The sequence below is a fragment of the Somniosus microcephalus genome, chromosome 4 (assembly GCF_052327205.1).
Source record: "Somniosus microcephalus isolate GS21.2 chromosome 4, FLI_Smic_1.0, whole genome shotgun sequence".
Taxonomy (NCBI): Eukaryota; Metazoa; Chordata; class Chondrichthyes; order Squaliformes; family Somniosidae; genus Somniosus; species Somniosus microcephalus.
In genome coordinates, this window is record NC_140990.1 from 279751258 (window position 1) to 279774458 (window position 23201).

Consider the following 23201-nt stretch of genomic DNA (forward strand, 5'->3'; position numbering starts at 1 on the left):
CTGTTGTATATAATTATGTTTACATTGGTTTAAAAATGAAGATCAAAGTGCATACTGAAGGGTTTTGTTAGATTAAGAACTAAACTGACATGCTGTTGCAACACAGTGAATGTTGTGTAATCATGTTGCAATGAGAATATTGCAAAACATGGTAAGATCTTATGCAGAAATGCCTTCTTAAGTGACATTTGGGTTCTGTAGGAATCCTATGCTTTTACTGTTCTTTTTATTATATGTCTATATATTTGTCAGGATCCAAAAATAATAGTCATGGAAAGATCCTTAAGGAGCTGATGCAGACCCCAAATTTCAGAATTACTGTGGTAGAGGAATGTGACACAGTAGAACTATGTGGTGCGTTGAAGGTAAGTGATTGACCAATTTTAATCAATAAATCTGGATGAAAGATTGGAAATAGGCTAAAAAAAATGGAGCTGTATTTCACTACTTGGTTTCCTGTAGATCTTCCAATTTATTCCAAGAATATCATGAATTTAAAAATACTGTATTTTTACACAACTCTACAGTATTCGCATATAGAAAGAGAGAGAAAATGTGCAAATATTATGACTTAAGATGTGTATTTTGAAAACTGAAAACATGTTACTTTTGACAAATACAAATATAACATTGAATTTTTTGTTGCTTGAGCTAAATTGCGATTACGTAACGTTTTCAAAGGATGCAACTTTACAAAGGCGCAAGGCTGCCGTTTTCTTCCTTTCTGTATAAGCTAAAGTTCGTCAATGGTCAAATGTTTAATATTCATTTACTTGTGAAGTTCATGGGTGGAAGCGGATTGGGTAAAAGAGTTTCAATACAATTAATCAATAATAGGGATCACTGTTTAAAACAAGTTAATGTAGATGGAGAAACAAAAACAGAAAATTCTGGAAACATTCAGTAGAGGGGGGCACGGTGGCATAGTGGTTAGCACTGTTGCCTCACAGCGCCAGGGACCCGGGTTCAAATCTGGCCTCGGGCGACTGTCTGTGTGGAGTTTGCACATTCTCCCTGTGTCTGCGTGGGTTTCCTCCCACAGTCCAAAGATGTGCAGATTAGGTTGATTTGGCTATGATAAATTGACCCTTAGTGTTAGGGGATTAAATACATGGGGTTACAGGGATAGGGTGGGATATGTGTCGGTGCAGGCTCGATGGGCCGAAATGGCCTCTATCTGCACTGTAGATTCTGTGATTCTGTGTGATTCTGTGATCAGATGAATTAACATTTACCCTTCGTCAGAGAAACGGTCTACATCTGAAACTTTAACTCGGCTGTTCTCACCATAGATGCTGACTGACTTGCATTGTGTTTCTAGCATTTTCTGTTTTTGTTTCAGATGTCCAGCATCTGCAGTTTTTTGCTTTTAGTTTAATAGATTAGCAAGGTATAGAATGACCGTAAGTGCAGAATATAGGGGTTCCTTTCTGATTAGTTCAAGGATTAGGTTTTTTGGTACCATTTTAAGGGCTTTTTTATGCATGGGTGGTTTTTCCAAAGTTTTTTTTTAAATTAACTTTTCTTCATAGAAATATTGTAGTCATACTACTTTAAATGTTAACATGAAGTCAGTATATAGAAATATTAATACATTTTACACCAGGATTTTCTTTGTTTTCTTCTAATTGCATTTAGATAAACCTTTTTTAAAATAAATTTCCAGAAGTTGATTTTATACCTTACTCTTCAGCATGCAAAACTTGCAATGTTGGCAATTCCAGAATTGGTAGCAAAAAGAAAACTGGTACAGCATTCATTATTGTTCTCGAGCCCTTATTGGCAGTAATTTTAATCAAATTACTGTGTAAAACAATTAAAATGTAGGTGGTGCCCAAATTGCACCACACATTTAAGGTGTGGTGATCTCTATTAGTGATCACGGCCTGAAGGATTGAGTGGCGCAGCGTGAATTTGGAGGCGGGCTAGTGCCACAGGTTCCTGATTTTTTAAACTGGTACTTCCTAGTGAACGGCCTTACCATATCCAGCAAATTTATTTTGAAATAACGTCTGACCCTTGTGTCAGGAATTAAAAGCTTTAGACGTTGCTTTTTTAACATTAAGTTTAGTGTAGACAGATGGGGTGAAAGTTTCTTTTTTTTTCCTGGTTTTAAGGGTCCTATCTGAAATTAGTTTGGTGGATCAACCTAGTTCCGTAGGTGTGAGTCATAAAACAAAAAGCTACCCATTATTTCTCACTCAGAAAGATCATATAGGAGTGCTTAATGAGAAGGAGTGGTGCCAGAGGACTGAAGGATTACAAATTTTACACCCTTGATCAAAAAAGGGAGTGGGATAAACCTGGTGATTATTTGGGGAAACTTTGAGACATTAATCCGGGACAAAATTAATTGTCACTTGAAAAAATATGGGTTAATTATTGAAAGCCAGCATGGATTTGTTAAAGGCAAATCCTGTTTGGCAAACTTGATTGAGTTCTTTGATGAAGTAACAGAGAGGGTGAATGAGGGTAGTGCGGTTATTGTGTTTATATGGACTTTCAAAAGGTGTTTGAAAAAGTACCACATATTAGACTTATTAGCAAAGTTGAAGCCCATGGAATTAAAGGGACAGCGACTGCGTGGATGTGAAATTGGCTAAGGGACAGAAAGCAGAGAATGGTGAACGGTTTTTCGGACTGGCGGGAAGTGTGCAGTGGTGTCCCACAGGTGTCTGTGTTGGGACCACTGCTCTTTTTGCCATATATTAATAACCTGGACTTGGGTATACAGGGCATGATTTCAAAGTTTGCAGATAACACGTAACTCGGAAATGTAGTAAACAGCGAGGAGGATAGTAACAGATTTCTGGAGGACACAGACAGACTGGTGAAATAGGAAGACACATGACATTTAATGCAGAGAAGTGTGAAGTGATACATTTTGGTAGGAAGAATGGGGAGAGTCAATATAAACTAAATGGTACAATTTTAAATGGGTGCAGCAACGGAAGTATACAAGTCTTTGAAGGTGGCATGACAAGTTATGAAGGCTTTATAAATAGAGGCATAGAGTACAAAAGTGAGGAAGTTATGTTAAACCTTTATAAAACACTGGTTTGGCCCCAGTTGGAGTATTATGGCCAGTTCTGGGTACCACATTTCAGGAAAGATGTCAAGGCCATAGAGAGGGCACAGGAGATTTACTAGAATGGTATTGGGGATGAAAGACTTCAGTTATGTAGACAGATTAGAGAAAGGTTGTTCTCCTTAGAGCAGAGAAGGTTAAGGGTTTTCAAAGAGTAAATAAGAAGAAACTGTTTCCAGTGGCAGAATGGCCGGTAACCAGAGGGAACAGATTTAAGGTAATTGGAAAAAGAACCGGAGGTGACATGAGGAAGCATTCTTTTACGTAGCAAGTTGTTCTTATCTGGAATGTACTGTCTGAAAGGGTGGTGGAAGCAGATTCATTAATAACTTTCAAAAGGGAATTGGATAAATACTTGTAAAGGAAAAAAATTGCTGGACTATGGGGGGAAAAAGCAGGGGAGTGGGTTTAATTTGTAGCTCTTTCAAAGAGCCGGTACAGGCACGTTGGGCGGAATGGCCTCCATGATTCTATCAACCCTAGTTTGAATGCATAATTCACCCCGAAAAAGGTGTTAAACTAAAACTTCCTGTTGACCTATAATTATTGCATTTACTGTTCTGTCACTAATGAAAGGTTATTGTTGACTGAAATAAAAATATTATATTTAACTGTATTTTTGCTTTTCGAATAAAATGGATAATAAAATAGTGGAAATTATTACTTGGGAAATGCAGTTTCCACCTTGAATAAAATCTCACGTGTTAACAAATTGAAGGATTTGGCAATTGCCATTCCTTTCATGTCCCATAGACCTATATTTCTCTTCATCCTTCTCTTCAAATACAACTTCTATTGCACCCCTTTATAATTGGGCTGCTATCCATCTTGTACACCGTTTTCACGAACAAAATTATATGCACAAACTACTACTGGAAAACACAAACATATTTATTGCTGAAGTACCCATATATCTCAATTTGACATTATTGCAAATATATATAAAATTCAAACTATTAAATGAACAGTGATGTTTCTATTACCCTGTCAGATTCCATTTTGGATTTTGGGAAAGCTTGGGAAAGTTTGGTCTCCTTACCAAAGAAAGGAGAGACTTGCCTTAGAGGGAGTGCAACAGTGTTTTAACAGACTGATTCCTGGGATGAGGAGACTAGGTCTATATTCCCTAGAATTTAGAAGAATGAGAGGTGATCTCCTTGAAACATACATTCTTACAGGGCTTGACAGGGTAGATGCTGGGAGGATGATTCCCCTGTCTGGGGAATCTAGAACCAGGGGTCACAGTTTCAGAATATAGGTCAGCCATTTAGGACTGAGATGAGGAGAAATTTCTTCACTCAAAGTTGTGAATCTTTGGAATTCTCTACCCAGAGAGCTGTGGAGGCTCAGTCGTTGAGTATATTCAAGGCAGAGATCGGTAGATGTTTGGATATTAAGCTAATCGAGGGATATGGGGATAGTTCAGGGAAGGTGCAGTTGAGGTAGATCATCAGCCATGATCTTATTGAATGGCAGAGCAGACTCGAAGTGCCGAATGTCCTACTCCTGCTTCTATTTCTTATGTTCTTCTGAATAGCAGATACATTTCTTGTTCAGCTTCAATACGTTACAATTTCCATGCTGCATAGGGCTAGTGAGAGGTGTAATAGGTCCATTATACTGTCTTGTTATTGTGCCTTTAGTGAAGGGAAGTCAGACTGCCAATTACAATTATTTTTTAACAATGGATGAGAGATGAATTACTTCAAAATTATATTTATAAATAAAATGGGGATAACTTGCTACATAAGCTAGGGCGGAAAACTGGCAATATCAGATTGGTCGCCTGTTGTACATCCCGCCCGATTTTCCTTTCCATTGATTGAGAGAGAAAATCAGGCGGGGTATATAACGGGCAGCCAATCTGATTCCGCCAGTTTTCTGCCCCTGCCAAAGTTGAAAGTTCCACCCAATATCTCTTTTTGAAATGTTAATGTAAGTACTGGCAAAATATATCAATAACTACATTACATACACTACATTAACTTTTAACCCAAACCTTTAATAGGGAAGTTACTGCAGATTATTACTGGTGCAGACTAGTGCTTTTCAAACTTTTCTGTTTGGGGGATCCCTTGCAAATATTGACACATCCAGAAGACTCCCTGTATCAGTACATTTCCGGTCCAACGAGGAAGGAGGCATTGCTGGATCTGATTCTGGAGAATGAGGTGGGTCAAGTGGAGCAAGTGTCAGTAGGGGAACATAGGGAACAGTGATCATAGTATCATAAGGTTTAGATTAGCTATGGAAAAGGACAGGGAGCAATCTAGAGTAAAAGTACTTAATTGGAGGATGGCCAATTTCAGTGGGTTGAGAACGGATCTGGCCCGGGTAAATTGGAATGAAAGATTGGCAGGCAAAACTGTAATGGAACAATGGTCTGCCTTTAAAGAGATGGTTCGGCACAGTCAAGGTACATTTCCACGAGGGGGAAAGGTAGGTCAACCAAAATCAGTGCTCCCTGGATGACGAAAGAGATAGAGTAAGATGAAGCAGAAAAAGAGCACGTATGATAGATGTCAGGTTGAGAATGCAAGTGAGAATCAGGCTGACTATAGAAAGTTCAGAGGGGAAGTGAAAAAGAAAATAAGAGGGGCAAAGAGACACTGAGAATAGATTGGCAGCGAACATAAAAGGGAATCCAAAAGTCTTCTATAGGCATATAAATAGTAAACGGGTAGTAAGAGGAGGGGTGGGGCTGATTAGGGACCAAAAAGGAGACCTATACATAAGAAGCAGGAGTAGGCCATTTGGCACTTCGAGCATGCTCCACCATCAATAAGATCATGGCTGATCTACCTCATCTCCACTTTCCTGCACTATCCCCATATCCCTTGATTCCCTTAATATTCAAAAATCTGTTGATCTCTGCCTTGAATATACTCAACGACTGAGCCTCCACAGCCCTCTGGGGTAGAGAATTCCAAAGATTCACCACCCTCTGAGTGAAGAAATTTCTCCTCATCTCAGTGCTAAATGGCTGACCCCTTATTCTGAGATGGTGACCCCTGGTTCTAGACTCCCCAGACAGGGGAAACATCCTCCCTGTCGAGCCCTGTAAGAATTTTGTATGTTTCAATGAGATCACGACTCATTCTTCCAAATTCTAGAGAATATAGGCCTAGTCTACTCAATCTGTCCTCATAGGACAATCCCCCAACCCCAGGAACCAGTCTGGTGAACCTTCGTTGCACTCCCTATATGGCACGTATATCCTTCCTTAGGTAAGGAGACCAAAACTGTACACAATACTCCAGGTGTGGTCTCGCCAGGGTCCTATATAATTGCAGTAAGACATCTTTACTCTTATGCTTAAATCCTTTATTACAAAAGGCCAACATACCATTTGCTTTCCTAATTGCTTGCTGTACCTGCATGTTAACTTTCAGTGATTCGTGTACAAGGACACTCAGGCCCCTCTGAACACCACCATTTCAAAAATACTCTGCTTTTCTATTTTTCCTACCAAAGTGGATAACTTCATATTTCTCCACATTATATTCTATTTGCCATGTTCTTGCCCACTCACTTAACCTGTCTGTATCCCCTTGAAGCCTCCCTACATCCTCCTCACAACTTACATTCCCACCCAGCTTTGTATCATCAGCAAACTTGGATATATTGGGGGTATATGTGCACAAATCGTTGAAGGTGGCAGGGCAGGTTGAGAAAGTGGATAAAAAAGCATATGGGATACTGGGCTTCATAAATAGAGGCATAGAGTACAAAAGCAGAGAAGTTATGATGAACCTTTATAAAACACTGGTTCGGCCTCAACTGGAGTATTGTGTCCAATTCTGGGCACCACACTTTAGGATGGATGCAAAGGCCTTAGAGAGGGTGCAGAAAAGATTTACGAGAATGGTCCTAGGGATGAGGGACTTCAGTTACGTGGATAGACTAGAGAAGCTGGGGTTGTTCTCCTTAGAGCAGAGACGGTTGAGATGAGATTTGATGGAGGTGTTCAAAATCATGAGGGGTCTAGACAGTAGATGGAGAGAAACTGTTCACATTGGCAGAAGGGTCGAGAACCAGAGGACACAGATTTAAGGTGATTGGCAAAAGAACCAAAGGCGACATGAGGAAAAAAGTTTTTATGTAGAGTGGTTAGAATCTGGAATGCACTGCCTGAGAGGGTGGTGGAGGCAGACTCAATCATGGCTTTCAAAAGGGAATTGGATAAGTACCTGAAGGAAAAAAATTTGCAGGGCTACGGGGAAAGGGCGGGGGAGTGGGACTGGCTGAAGTGCTCTTGGAGAGCCGGCATGGGCTCGACGGGCCGAATGGCCTCCTCCTGTGCTATAACCATTCTATGATTCTCTATCCTAACTTCCAACAGACTGTTAGCTACCCCAAGAAAAACAATGCATTCTTTGTAGAAAATATTTTTATTTAACATCTCTAAGTTAATAAATATGGAAATTGATGACTTCTGGTCAGGAATCCTGGCTCCACAAAAAGGTTCAGAGACTGTAGTTTGAAAACTTATGGTGCAGATAGACAAAAGAGGACAGCTTGATCTGAAGTCCTTTTAAAGTTTCACTAAAATGTACATTTCATACTTGATTTGTGTTGCTTCATACATAATTGAATTTCAATCTGTACACTGCATATTTTGGATTTTAACCTCAACTTTATCTTTCATTTTTCTTTCTAGAATATCGTGGCTGTTGGTGCTGGCTTCTGTGATGGGCTTGGCTATGGTGACAACACTAAAGCTGCTGTTATCCGTTTGGGATTAATGGAAATGTTAGCTTTTGCTAAATTATTTTGTAAAGGATCAGTTACATCAGCCACCTTCCTGGAGAGTTGCGGAGTTGCTGATCTTGTTACAACTTGTTATGGAGGGCGTAACAGAAAAGTAGCAGAAGCATTTGTGAAAACTGGAAAAGTAGGAGTTATTTTATCTCGGTTCTGATGAAGGTTTTTTTTTTGATATTTTATGTCCTTAAGTAGTGCATTTATAGGTAAGAAATATAATTCTCATTTTAATATTGCTTTTTATGAAAAAAGTGTGAATAAACTAATGAATGAAAAGGTAAAGCTCTCCATTTCAAAGCCAAAGCATTTATAAACACCATCTTTAATATAACAAAAAACCTTGGGAGTTGAGCATTTTATGATTTACAAGACGAATATAACAGAAGTCCTATAACATTATACAGAGCATAACATGTAATCAAAGGTTAGAACTCAAAGTCCAGTCTTGAAGTGTCTAAAAATAAGGGAGTTGAGTAAATAGAAAAGCAGTTTTTGCTGTGCCTGTTGTGCAAAGGGGACTGATCCTAGGTTGTATTTTGGATGAGATAATGTGATACATGTCAATCTTGTTTTTGGTAATGTTGCATCTAGATATGTGCCATTTTACAACTGTTGCACAATGTATTGACGGCACTTACTATTTTTGCTGAATAATGTATGGATAATTGGGATACATGGCATGTAGGTATACCTTAGATTTTTATAGTCTTTCATTATATTTTATCCAGTCTATTGAGGAGTTGGAAAGAGAGATGCTGAACGGGCAAAAGTTGCAAGGTCCTCAGACTTCATCCGAGGTTTACAAAGTGCTCAAACAGAAGAACTTGGTGAACAAGTATGTATTTATGACTATTAAATTAGTTGGTTTATTTACTTTTAATTTTATTGGTTAATAAATGTCAATACATCATGGATTGTATAATAATGAAAACAACTTGCATTTATATAGCACCTTTAACGTAGCAAGACACCCCAAGGCGCTTCACAGGAGCATTATCAAACAAAATTCAACACCGCGCCACATAAGGAAGTATTAGGACAGGAAAGGGGTAGGTTTTAAGAAGCATCTTGAAGAATATAGGTGTGTTTAGGGAGTAAACAGTAAAAACTACCACATTTGATCACAAACATCAAACTTATCTGAATTGTGCATAGATTTTAGAGTGTAGAATGGGTACAGTCGCATGATGGTTATGTTTAGAACATGAAAAGGCCCACCACCACCGTCAAGGGCAACTAGGGATGGGCAGTAAATGCTGGTCTTTCCAGCGATGCTCGTAGCCTGAGAATGAAAAAAGTTATTTGTCCCCATTTTCAAATCATTTTTGTTCTCTATTGCGAGGGTTCCCTGCAAGAGGTTGGACAGGTATCCTCTGTTAGTGCAGCTCTGTAACAGGCTAGGCATTTTATGAGGCGTAAGTTAATGTGTATGCCTTTTTAATATTAAAAATCCTGTATGTAGAAGCACATGGCCTCCACGTGCTACTTCTAGTTTGGGAATAAAGGTTCAATTGTTTCAGACCAACTTTTGTATTTTTACAGATTTCCACTCTTTGCTGCAGTTTTTCAGATCTGCTATGAGAGCAGACCAATCAGAGACATCATCACATGCCTTCAGAACCACCCTGAACACTTGTAACTTGAGCCAACTCCTGCAAATCCATGTTATAATCACAATCTTTTTTTCTGGTAAAGAATGAGTATCACTATAGATTATTTTAGCAGCCTTATTTTAATAAGCTAACCTTTTAATAGGATGCTTTTTATAGTTAAACTTACCAATGAAAATTAATTTCTGTATTCTACAACAATTCTGCCTTTTAACCAGGGAAATGTAGATTTTTATATGCACTTGTGAAAACTCATTGCAATCTCTAGAATGTATCTTCAATCATTCCCTACTTTTGCCAATGTAATTTATACAGCTTCTGTTGGCCTTAATTTTTACATTAATAAATGTTGGCCTTAGATCATGCAGTAAATGTTGGTCATCGATCTATGTCACAGAAACAGTTTGCATATCATATAAATGAGAATTCCAATTCTGTTTCATTCAGTAGTTTTAACTCTAAGATTTCAGGTACACAGGAATTGACTACACATCGTAGCTCTCAGATCACTAAAATAGACCGATAAAGCTAATGTTGACGTTGAAGACATTTGAATTTTTATGCCCTAGGAAATTTGAGTGTCAGTGGTCAAAAATATAACTTAAGGGGCTTCACACAAATTAAGTACAGGAATCTTTAAAAATGCACAAAAACACATTGTAATTACAGTAATTTTTTTTACAGGGACTTGTGTTCAGTCTGCATAGATCAACGCCTTAATTTAAAAAAATAAACCAGCTCAATGCTCAACACAAAAATGCTGTGGTTAGGCAGATGTGATGGGGTATTAACAGTGTAAGATGTCCTACTCGGCTTTTGACTGAAAATCAAAACTATATCACTTTGCAATTGATTATATTATTTCAATCACAATAAAATTTGTAATAAAAATGTAATATTGTAGTTTTCTTCAAGTATATATTAACAGCGCTGAAGCACAAATAACCTTTGACTGCATCATGCTGATCAGTGTATTGCATAATGTCACTAAAAGCATATTTTTCACTTAATAAATTTGACACAATCAGAATGTTACAACACAAACAGGCCATTTGGCCCATCAACTCCTGATATTTGTCCATCTGAACCACCTCGTTGAATTCCATTCTCTTGCTTACTTCCCCTACTGTTTGATATTTCACTTTCAAGCAGCTACCTACATCCCTTTAAAATAATTTATAGATTCAAGAATGGTTTGTGACAAAGAATGCTATGTTCTAATCACCTTATTTGTAATTATTCCTTTAATTTGTCAATACCACCTCAAGTGGCAAATAGATAAATCTGATATCCTAATTTTCAATAGCTGTTGTTGCTATAATTTTAGAAGATTTAAGGACTGAAAATCTATTGATTTTTGATCCTTGTTTAAGTACTGGGATTGAATTTTCTGAGCTGGGTAGAGGTATGCAAAGGTGATCTTCCTGCTAGGCCACTCAAGTGCATTCTGGAGTTGCTACAGCAAAAACAATGGGAAGCATGGGACCCAGGAAACCACAGTGCCAGATGAACTCTGCAGCCCCAAGCAACAGTGTGATTTTCTGTGACTCTGGATCAGTTTTCAGCCTGCTTTCAAAATCAGGGTGGGTCAGAAGGCCAGAGTTCGGCAGTGAGGTCAGGGGCTGCAGCGTTGTCCACGAAATCAGGGGGGTGCTGGATCATTAGAGGGGAGGGGCCAGGGTTGCCGATCATTGTGGGGAGGTCAGGGGCTGGAGCGGTGTCGGAAGGCTGGAGGGGTGAATTGGAGATCTGAAGCCTCGTTTGGGGGGGGGGGGGGGGGGGGGGTCTGATCGTGGGGATTTGGTGAGGCAGGAACGCTGGTTCCAGCAGGTAAGTGGAAAGGCACTTACCTCCTGGATCCAGCAGTCCTCACCTTTTAACTGGCAGGTTCCCCAAGGCCTGCGAAACACGGCCAGCCAGTTAAATTTAAAATGGTGCTTCCAAATGAGGCAGGGAGCCTCATTATAATATTTAAAGTGCCAACCACCTTCTAGGAACAGGAGTAGGCCATTTAACCCCTCGAGCCTGTTTGGCCATTCAATGAGATCATGGCTGATATTTGACATAACTCCATTTACCGCCTTTGGCTCATATCCTTAATAGCTTTGGTTAAAAAAAAGTTAATTGATCTAGCATCAATTACCATTTGCGGAAGAGTTCCAAACTTCTACCACCTTTTGTCTGTAGAAGTGTTCCCTAATTTCATTCCTGAAAGATCTTGCTCTAATTGTTAGACTATGCCCCCTAGTCCGAGACTCCCAACCAACGGATTTGGCTATGATAGATTGGGGAGCTTCATTAAAAGGCATGACAGTGGATAGGCAATGGCCAACATTTAAGGAACGAATGCATGAATTGCAACAGTTATACATTCTTTTCTGGCGCAGAAACACAAAAGGCCCAACCATGGCTAACAAAAGAAATTAAGGATAGTATTAGATCCAAAGAGGAGTCATACAAAATTGCCAGAAAAAATAGCAAGTCTGAGGATTAGGAGCAGTTTAGAGTTCAGCAAAAAAGGACCAAGAGATTGATTAAGAGGGGAAAAAAGTATGAGTGTAAACTTGCAAGGAACATAAAAGCAGATTGTAAAAGCTTCTACAAGTATGTAAAAAGAAAAAGATTAGTGAAGACAAATGTAGGTCCCTTACATGGGAGAATTTCTAATGGGGAACAAGGAAATGGCTGAGCAATTAAACAAATATTTAGAAATAACAACAGAAAATGCTGGAAAAACTCAGCAAGTCAGGCAACATCCGTGGAGAGAAATTTGAGTTGACGTTTCGGGTTTGACCCTTCTTCAAAACTGGAGAGAAAAGGAACTAGATCGAAGGCAGGGCTGCGATCGGACAAAAGAATAAAAGAACCAAAAGAAGTAAAAGAGATTAGAAGCTAGACGAGATGGTAATAGGCTGTGATTAGGTGTAAAGTGTACTGGCAGGGCAAAAGATAGCCAGTACCCTGCCAGTACACTTTACACCTAATCACAGCCTATTACCATCTCGTCTAGCTTCTAATCTCTTTTACTTCTTTTGGTTCTTTTATTCTTTTGTCCGATCGCAGCCCTGCCTTCGATCTAGTTCCTTTTCTCTCCAGTTTTGAAGAAGGGTCAAACCCGAAACGTCAACTCAAATTTCTCTCCACGGATGTTGCCTGACTTGCTGAGTTTTTCCAGCATTTTCTGTTGTTATTTCGGATTTCCAACATCTGCAGTATTTTGCTATCAAACAAATATTTAGGTCCGTCTTCACAGAAGAGGACACAAATAACTTCTCAGAAATGCTAGGGAACCAAGGGTCTAGTGAGAAGGAGGAATTAAAGGAAATTAGTATTAGTAAAAAAAGTGCCGAAGAAATTAATGGGATAAATCCTCAGGGCCTGATGATCTGCATCCCAGAGTACTAAAAGAGGTAGCCATGGAAATAGTGGATGCATTGGTTGTCATCTTCCAAAATTCTATAGATCATGGAACAGTTCCTGCAGATTGGAGGGTGGCAAATGTAACCCCACTATTTAAAAAAGGGAGAGAAAACAGGGAACTACAGACCGGTTAGCCTAACATCAGTACAGGAAACTTTGTGTTATCCGGAGGCTAACTGTCCGGAATGCTCGAGCCACCGGCAAAAATCAGGTGCCGTTTCCGTTAGGTTTTTTTTTCTTGTTGCTTTTTTCCTCACAGTCTAGCTCTGCAAGGTCTGCTGAAGCTGTTGCTAAGCTACAGAGATGCTTGGACTGTTTAGAAGCTAAGCAACAGGGTTTGTTGACAGATACGGAGCTCAGAAGCTTCCGTATCTTTCAACATTAGCGCTGGAGTGTCCGGCAGTTTTGAGGGAACAGCTCGGTCCCGTCGGTGCCGGATAGCACAAAGTTTCCTTAGTAGGGAAAATGCTAGAGTATTATAAAGGATGTGATAACAGGACACTTAGAAAATATCAATGGGATTAGACAAAGTCAACATGGATTTATGAAAGGGAAATAGTGTTTGACAAACCTACTGGAGTTTTTTGAGGATGTAACTGGTAGAATAGATAAGGGAGAACCAGTGGATGTGGTGTATTTGGATTTTCAGAAGGCCTTTGATAAAGTCCCATATAAGAGGTTAGTGTGTAAAATTAAAGCACATGGGATTGGGGGTAATATACTGGCATGAATTGAAAATTGGTTAACAGACAGGAAACAGAGTAGGAATAAATGTGTCTTTTGCGGGGTGGCAGGCGGTGACTAGTGGAGTACCGCAGGGATCAGTGCTTAGGCCCCAGCTATTCACAATATATATCAATGATGATTTGGATGAGGGAACCAAATGTAATATTTCCAAGTTTGCTGATGACACAAAACTAGGTGGGATTGTGAGTTGTGAGAAGGATGCAAAGAGACTTCAAGGCGATTTAATGAGTGGGCAAATACATGGCAGATGCAATATAACGTGGATAAATGTGAAGTTATCCACTTCGGTAGGAAAAACAGAAAGGCAGAGTATTATTTAAATGGTGATAGATTGGGAAATGTTGGTGTACAAAGGGACCTGGGTGTCCTTGTACACCAGTCACTGAAAGCAAACATGCAGGTGCAGCAAGCAGTTAGGACGGCAAATGGTATGTTGGCCTTCATTGCAAGAGGATTTGAGTACAGGAGCAAGGATGTCTTACTAGAGTTATACAGGGCCTTGGTGAGACCACACCTGGTGTACTGTGTGCAGTTTTGGTCGCCTTACCTAAGAAAGGATATACTTGCCATAGAGGGAGTGTAGCTAAGGTTCACCAGACTGATTCCTGGGATGGCAGGACTGTTGTATGAGGAGAGATTGGGTTGACTAGGCCTATTTACTAGAGTTTAAAAGAATGAGGGGGGATCTCATTGAAATGTATAATGGCTAGACAGACTGGATGCAGGGAGGATGTTTCCCCTGGCTGGGGGGGGGGGCCTCTAAAACGAGGGGTCACAGTTTCAGGATACAGGGTAGGACATTTAGGACTGAGATGAGAAGTTTCTTCACTCAGAGGGTGGTGAATCTGTGAAGGCCACTGAATATATTTAAGAAGGAGATAGATAGATTTATAGACACAAAAGGCATCAAGGGGTATAGGGAGAGAGCGGGAATATGGTATTGAGATGAGGATCAGCCATGATCATATTGAATGGCGGAGCAGGCTCGAAGGGCTGAATGGCCTACTCCTGGCTCCTATTTTTTTATGTTTCTAAATAGTTTCTCTTTGTCTATCCTATCTGTTCCCCTTACTATCTTGAAAATTTTGATCAAATCACCCCTTAACCTTCTAAATTCTAGGGAATACAACCCTAATTTGTGTAATCTATCGTCGTAACTTAACCCTTGAAGTCCGGGTATCATTCTGGTAAACCTACGCTGCACTCCCTCCAAGGCCAATATACCCTTCCTAAGGTGAGGTGCCCAGAATTGCTCACAGTACTCCAGGTGTGGTCTAACCAGGGTTTTGTACAGCTGCAGCATAACTTCTACCCCCTTGTATTCTAGTCCTCTAGATAGAAAGGCCAGCATTCCATTAGGCTTTTTGATTATTTTCTGTACTTGTTCATGACAATTTAATGATCTATGTACCTGGACCCCCAAGTCTCTTTGGACCTCCACTGTTTTTAGCCTTTCACCATTTAGAAAGTACCCTGTTCTATCCTTTTTAGGTCCAAGTGGATGACCTCACATTTGCCTACATTGAAATCCATTTGCCACAGTTTTGCCCATTCACTTAATCTATCAATATCCCTTTGTAATTTTATGCTTTCATCTAGTGCCGCCTATCTTTGTGTCATCGGCAAATTTGGATATGTGGCTTTCTATCCCATCATCTAAGTTGTTAATAAATACGGTGAATAGTTGATGCCCCAACACAGGTCCCTACAGGGCACCACTAGTCACATCCTGCCAATTAGAGTTCCTGTCCATTATCTGTACTCTGTCTCCTGCCACTCAGACAAATTGTAACCAGGTCAATAATTTGCCTTCAATTCCTTGGGCTTCAACCTTAATTAACAGTCTCTTATGAGGGACTTTATCAAATGCCTTCTAGAAGTCCATATAAATAACATTCATAGATATTCCCGTCCACTACTTTAGTCACTTCTTCTAAAAATTCAATCAGGTTTGTCGGGCATAACCTACCTTTTACAAATCTATGCTGGCTCTCTCTGATCAGCTGAAAATTTAAGGTGTTCAGTCACCCTATCCTTAATTATAGACTCTAGCAATTTCCTGACAACAGATGTTAGGCTAACTGGTCTATAATTCCCTGGTTTCCCTCACCCGCACAGCCCACCCGCTCCCGTTAAAACCAGAAGTAGGCAGGTTGGGATTCAGATTTTTAACTCTTTAACCTCCCTTCTGACCCCAACCCATCCATTTTTTGGGGTTAAAATTCCCCCCCAATCTCAGCCCAGTTGATCCGCAAGGTTTTCCTCATTAGCATCTGGGACTGATGCCCAAAGTGGGATAGATGCCCAAATTGGGATAACTGTCCCACAGACTAGTCAAACAACAGCCTGACATAGTCGTACTCACAGAATCATATCCATCAGCCAACATCCTAGACTTTCATCATCAGCCCTGGATATGTCGCTGTCCCACTGCCACGATAAGACTCACCAAAGATGAGGGCATAGAGTCAGGTAGGAGTGGCCCTGGGTGTCCTGAACATTGACTCCCACGAAGTCTCATGCCTTCAGGTTAAACAAGGTCAAGAAAACCTCCAGGTTGAACATTAGTTGAGGGACACAAGAGCACAGAATGTACAGTGGGTTGGTGAGGGAACCAATGCGAGGAAGTAACCTACTTGACTTTGATAGCATTTGTTGAAGTGACCATTGCTCAGTCCTTGTAAGTACAGATATAACAGCTTAAAACTGGATATCCATGAGGCACTGTGGACCATCACCAACAGCAAAATTATATAGTACCACAATCAGTAACCTCTTAGTCCCTCACTTCTTGATCACCATCAGGAGACCAACCCTAGTTTAATGCAGGAAGTAGAATGGTGTGCCAGGAGCTGCATCAGGCATACCTTAGAATGAAGTATGAACCAAGTGAAGCAACTACACACAGCTACCTGAGAAGATTATGATTAATTGCAATAGAATTATGCCCTTAATTTCTTGTGATCAGCACTGTCAACAATAGTGAATATAAGAGCTAAATTTATCTTGTACAAAGATCAATAAAGTACAGAGCATTAAATCAATTTTTAATATTTATTCAGTATGATTTAATTATTTAGTGATTTCGTATAAGCAGCAAGGTTTAGCTTACATTGTGTAATATAAAGCAATGCCACTATGAGGGATTCTTACACACACACTGAACACAGCTAATTACAAAATCCCAAACCAGCAAACAATTACGAAAGGCTTGTTTAAAAAAAACTGCACTTTAGCCTCATTTATCTATCACTACAGGTATGTTCAGCTACTGATTAGGTAGGTATGTCTGATAACTAACTCCACAATGGAGGCAACACAGAATTTGATTGTTTAACACAAACAACATGATGCTTGTTACAGCAACATCATACAAGCATCAACAATTTGGTAATTCAGTTGACTAAAACCAAATTTGTGTTTAAGTTTGGGACCCCAAAAAGTGAAGGCATAAGAATATGAAAAATACCTATGTATATGAGACTTTAGTATGATGCTGGCTTCACTGTTCCTTTTTGCCCAACACTGTAACTCTCTGCATGCTTGCTTGTGGTAGAACGCCACTCACCGGCTTTCAAATGCTGGTTAACTTTTAAAATGAGAGCAGTTGGGAGCATTGGCCCTCCATAAATTCAAAATGAAGTCCAAAATGTGGAAGGGAAGTCCAATGGGGAGACTGGTAACTCTTTAAATTTGGGTTTTGTACTGGATTGAAGTTATACTGCAGCCTGTGTGAAGACCAAGTGATGTGCAACTACCTGCTGGAGATGGTCACATATTCCTTGCCTTTAACGTGGTCCACAATCAGATTATTAACCTCACTCCCATGTGATACTGCCAGTTTTGTGTCAATGTACACTTGCACCAACACAAAAGCAGTATTATAACTGGCCTATAATTTATGTGATTTATGCATTGTACAATGACGTAAACATATACAAGTGTTTCCTTATGAAAAGTACACAAGCCTTTACTGTAGTTAATATTAGAGCTTTGATATGATGACTTGGGTAAGGCTGAAACCATTTTTTCTCTATTCCCTCTGTAATTGTCTTCCCTCCTCCCCGGAAGACAGCAAGGACCACATACCAGTGGTAGTGGCAGCCCCACAGTACCTCACAAAAAGGGCTATTTTTCATGTGTGCACATAGATAGTGAATGCAGTGAGCCATTTGCCGGTTAAGAAATAACATAGCAGAACTTGATCCCATCCACATGCAACTTCTATGTATGCCCATTTCCAGCAGGGACCACTGGATAACAAAATCAGAAGTAGTAACCTTGACTGATTTTTCTCCTCCTTAGTCCAGGGGCACTGAGGCCAACTGTCGTACACCCACCACTGTTCCATTAACAAGATCAACTAACTCAACCCAAATAAATAATTGAATCTAGGACTTTTTTGGTTTATAAATGCTCAGTATGGTGCATTTATCACTCAACCATCCAGGGAACTGCTCTAAAGATAATTTCTTCAAATTGCCAACTACATGGGAGTAAGCTGAGTTAAGAACATTTCTCCCCCCAAACTGAGCAATATTCAATACTCAAAAATGAAATAGTATTATAAGTCATAAATGCATCAACCAACCAGTTGGAAAGCATAAGACTTAACTTGTAAAAAAAAAAAAATGTGGCAGAGAATACAACATTCCCTCTTCCCTCACACCAAATATTTCAATATCTTTAGGAGCCTGAGAACATTGCATCATTTCTTCCAAAAGCAAATCTGGTTAATAATAACATGAATATTGCAATTTTAAAATGAATCATTTTCAAAAAACATTTTGGCAGTGAATTATTAATAAAAAACTCAAAGCTGACAATTTTAATTATCAATGTGCTAAAAGTTTCATTTACAGCAGTGTTCACAATAGTCAGAAGAAAACATTGGTTATAATTACTGCCCTCAACTATACCACACAAAAGCACTGGTTTAGTTAATATTTTATTCCACACACAAGAAAATTCAACAAATGATAAATTGTCCAATCAGACGTAATGGCTATTGTAACAATACTCATCATTCTCCATTTTATGATGTTTTCAAAAAGAGGTGATTTGTCTACTCTTAGCAATTTCTATATTTGTAATGCAAATATTGAGCTATTAAGGTCAGCTTACTCCTTCTGGACCTAATTGCTAAGAGCATATGAAAAACTACAACATTGCTTCAATTTATATAAATATAAAAAGCACTAAGATACACATATGAACATTCTACCAAACCAAGTGCAACAGTTGTTAGCTACCTGTGTAACACAGTGAACTTTCTAATATACAATTATTGGTAAACAATCTTAAAAAAAATGACTGGATACATTGCACATAGTTTTATCTTCATCAGGTTCATGCTAGCAGGTGATATATTTGACTAGAGAGAACCTGATAAGTTACCAACAGCATAATGTACAGAGAAGAAAAAACATTCCCTTTGCCCAGAGTGCTGATAAGTATTGATACGGATATGACTTTAAACTGATGTTCAGTTTATAACCTGAGGTAAGTTGATCACATTCTTAAGAGCTACATTCAAAACACTCACAACAAAATCTAATCTGCATGAAAGTTCTCTCTAATATGATTCAAGTAACTGTTAAACAGTAAGTATAACATTTATGTTTTACCCCCTACAACAGCGTTGAATAATTGCCTCCCTAAAACTGAACCAACAAATTCAGAAAACAGGATGCACTGCACCAGAGTAAGGCCATGGTCACTTTTTATTAATAGCACCAAATAAAATTATTTGGTCTACGTATAGCATGGTGCCAAACGGACCACATAAAAGTTAGAAAGATTACAGTTGACCGTAGTTTTGTTTCACAATCACTTTCTCTGATTTTTTTGGTAGAATGAAGGACTGCAATCCAACATGAAAACTGTTCCCTTAACAGCAGTAATTCTTGAGGAATAGTAATTCTTCAGATAGCTAAGCTGACCCACCTGTAATGGAACACATTTTTTGATTTATCCCCCCAAAATAATTGCTGACCTATTAAGATAAAGAAACTATAACTAACTTTAACATTGGTAAGTGCCTGCAAAACATGTATTGCACAATCATAATTCTTTATTATTCAACTCTCCATCACAAAGACAAGGAGATACCAAATTGGAAACTCATTTTTCCTGTTCAGGCTGGCTAGTTGACCACAATAATCCTAGTTATTTTATGGTTAGATTTTATGATTAAATGAAACAGATAATATGAACTTTGACTTGGGCAGGTCCCTTCTAAAAAGGAGCTATCTGGTTTAAATTTACTTTAAATAAGCTTTTAAAAACTGACAAAATTAGATGTTTATCACTAGCTTTTTCTCCTTCGCCCTGAAAGTGCTAATTTCTTGTAGTACAGTGCCACAAGTGCTTGGCAATCTAGCCTTGCCTGTGAGTATTCACAAGAATTCAATCATGGGGAGCACCACAGTAGAGCCTAATCCAACGTCGGACCTTTTTTATACAGCGATTCAATGTCTAAATCCACTGTGCCATTAAGGGACCCAAGATAAAAAAAATGGAAGTTTTATCCACTGGCCTTCAATATTTTATTCTAATCACTTGTAGATTTCTTTTTAAGTAATGTCATATACCCTTAAATCGTAGGCCCCAGCAGCTTCTATGGTGCCCAGAATTATGGGCATCTTTGCATCTGATTATAGACTACAGTGCAAGGGAAATAGGAAAGGGTTATAAATGGGCAACAACATGCTCTATTACTTATTACTTTATGTGACATCCAAGGTAGACTTTTTCTTTACTTAGAATAGAATAAACCAAAAAAATTGGCGATGTTGATAGAATTTCTATAGTAATGGATTCTATCAATCATTAACAAGATCATTTGTGTAGGATTGTTTTTTGATAAAACTGAGGCACAAACAGCAAAAGAATGCAAGCAATGCAAGTGCAAATAGTAATGGTGGGATTGACATGCTAAATCTACTGGACAATCTGTGCAAATCAGTACCATTTACGTACGAGGTTCAACACTGAAAATCACTGAGCATATACATTCAGGACTTTTTTTGAAATCATCGGAGAGATTACATTTAGCTCATTTTAGCATTTAGTACTATAGAGGTAGTTCAGTTTTGTTCAATACACAAAGTACAGTAGTAGCACCTTTTCCATTTGATATGGTCTTGGTTTCTTGTAGTATTTAATCAACTGAGATTAAAAGTCACAATCATGCCATGTACCTTCCACCAAGACAGAATTCAGTCCTTTTGGTAAAAGCACCTAGTGTATTTCTTTGCAGAATGATGCTTAGCTCTGGCAGTGTTGTGGTCCAAACAGTAAAGCTTTAGTAAGTCCTTTAATAGGATAGTGCACTGGTGTTAGTTCCACACACAAAGGAAGAATCCTACCACCAGGGGGAGGAAGTTAGTCACTAGCAACCAAAGAGTAACCACCAGTCCCGATGAGCTGGAGCAGGGATCTAGGAGGGTTGATAAAAAAACATATTTAACAAAATCTCTAAATCACTGAATTAATTTTGAGTTGTGTACAATATCTATATGCTTCATGTTTCTGTGAAGATTCAAACACAACAACGATGTCACTCTTTGTTAGAATGCCAGGCTTCACTGAAACCTGTGGAGGTTTCCAATACAATGCTGCACAGGATTTTCCTTCCTTAGCAAAACAAAAGTGCATCTCCCTTAGAAGCAACTACACATTACCACCAAAAGCTGAATCTTAAAATATTTTATTTGAAAGCCTAAGAACACAATCTACCTGAAAGTTTATTAATTCTAAAATGATTAGAAAGGTGGTAAATTTGTTAGTGTTTTGGTCAACCATTGGAAAGAATTTTGATATATAATCAGAAATGCAGCTGCAGATTGTTGTTTTTTTAATTATTAGGAGAGTTATATGACCACTGCTGCATAAACATTCATCAATTTTCTGCTTTTAAATGTAAAAGTATATTTTGGTTCCAACTGATAGATAAGTTAATAAAACAGTGAAATTACTGCACAGTAGCTTTATTTTCAGTTTGGATATTATCTGCCACTGTTTATTATTGATTCTCCCCTGTTGGAAGGTCAGTGATCAAAAACAACAACGTGCCTTTAACGTAGTAAAATGTCCAAAGGCACTTCACTGGAGCGTTATCAATTTTTTTTTTTAGCACCGAGCCACATAAGAACAGAAGGAGCAGGAGCAGGCCATTCGGCCCCTCGAGCCTGCTCTGCCATTAATGAGATCATGGCTGATCCGATTTTGGCCTCAACTCCACTTTCCTGCCCGCTCCCCATAACCCTCGACTCCCCTGTTGCACAAAAATCTGTCTATCTCAGCCTTGAATATATTCAATGACCCAGCTTCCACAGCTCTCTGGGGTAAAGAATTCCAAAAATTCACGACCCTCAGAGAAGAAATTCCTCCTCATCTCCGTCTTAAATGGGCGACCCCTTATTTTGAGACTATGCCCCCTAGTTGTAGATTCCCCCACAAGGGGAAACATCCTCTCAGCATCTACCCTGTCCAACCCCCTCAGAATCTTATATGTTTCAATAAAATCACCTCTCTTTCTTCTAAACTCCAATGAGTATAGGCCCAACCTGCTCAACCTTTCCTCATAAGACAGCCCCTTCATCTCAGGAATCAACCGTGTGAACCTTCTCTGAACTGCCTCCAATGCAAGTATCTCTCTCCTTAAATAAGGGGACCAAAACTGTACGCAGTATTCTAGGTGTGATCTCACCAGCGCCCTGTACAGTTGTAGCAAGACTTCCCTACTTTTATACTCTATCCCCCTTGAAATAAAGGCCAACATTCCATTTGCCTTCCTATTTACTTGCTGCACCTGCATGTTAACTTTTTGTGTTTCATGTATGAGGACACCCAAATCCCTCTGTACCGCCGCATTCCGTAGTCTTTCTCCATTTAAATAATATTTTTCTTTTCTATTCTTCCTACCAAAGTGGATAACTTCACATTTTTCCACATTATACTCCATCTGCCAAATTCTTGCCCAGTCACTTAACCTATCTATATCCCTTTGCAGACACTATGTCATCTTCATAACTTGCTTTCCAACCTATCTTTGTATAGTCTGCAAATTTGGCTACAATACACGCGCTTCCTTCATCCAAGTCATTAATATAGATTGAAAATAGTTGAGGACCCAGCGCTGATCCTTGTGGCACCCTGAAAATGACCCATTTATCCCGACTCTGTTTGTTAACCAATTCTCTATCCAATCTATTACCCCCAACACCATGAACTCTTATCTTATGCAGTAACCTTTTATGTGGCACCTTGTCAAGTGCCTTTTGGAAATCCAAATACACTACATCTACTGGTTCCCCTTTATCCACCCTGCTCATTACCACCTCAAAGAACTCTAATAGATTTGTCAAACACGATTTCCCTTTCATAAAACCATGTTGACTCTGCTTGATTGTATTATGATTTTCTAAATGCCCTGCTACTACTTCCTTAATAATGGATTCGAGCATTTAGCCAATGACAGATGTTAGGCTAACTGGCCTATAGTTTCCTGCTTTCTGTCTCCTTCCTTTTTTGAATAAGGGCATTACATTTGCAGTTTTCCAATCTGC

At 39.1% G+C, this 23201-nt stretch overlaps 2 protein-coding genes across 3 annotated transcripts in view; one reads left to right on the forward strand and one right to left on the reverse strand.

The window, feature by feature from the left end:
- LOC147120501 (glycerol-3-phosphate dehydrogenase [NAD(+)], cytoplasmic-like) overlaps window positions 1-10358 on the forward strand; it is a 36488-nt gene extending 26130 nt beyond the window's left edge. The window contains exons 5-9 of one of the 2 annotated variants that reach the window (XR_015078201.1): window positions 253-365; window positions 7749-7982; window positions 8581-8687; window positions 9395-9541; window positions 10147-10358. Coding sequence is in view for 1 of the 2 variants with exons in the window: in XM_085986518.1 (XP_085842644.1) it covers window positions 253-365; window positions 7749-7982; window positions 8581-8687; window positions 9395-9491 (551 nt within the window). In the remaining variant the exon portion in view is untranslated. Of the gene's footprint in view, window positions 1-252; window positions 366-7748; window positions 7983-8580; window positions 8688-9394 lie in introns of both variants that reach the window. The other variant, XM_085986518.1, reaches the window with a different exon arrangement.
- An 8084-nt stretch (window positions 10359-18442) lies between these two features.
- The window catches only part of lmln (leishmanolysin-like (metallopeptidase M8 family)), a 98638-nt gene continuing 93879 nt past the window's right edge, over window positions 18443-23201 (reverse strand). Inside the window, 1 exon segment of the mRNA XM_085986517.1 lies at window positions 18443-21070. Within this exon segment, the coding sequence (XP_085842643.1) occupies window positions 20970-21070 (101 nt within the window). The 3' untranslated portion in view covers window positions 18443-20969.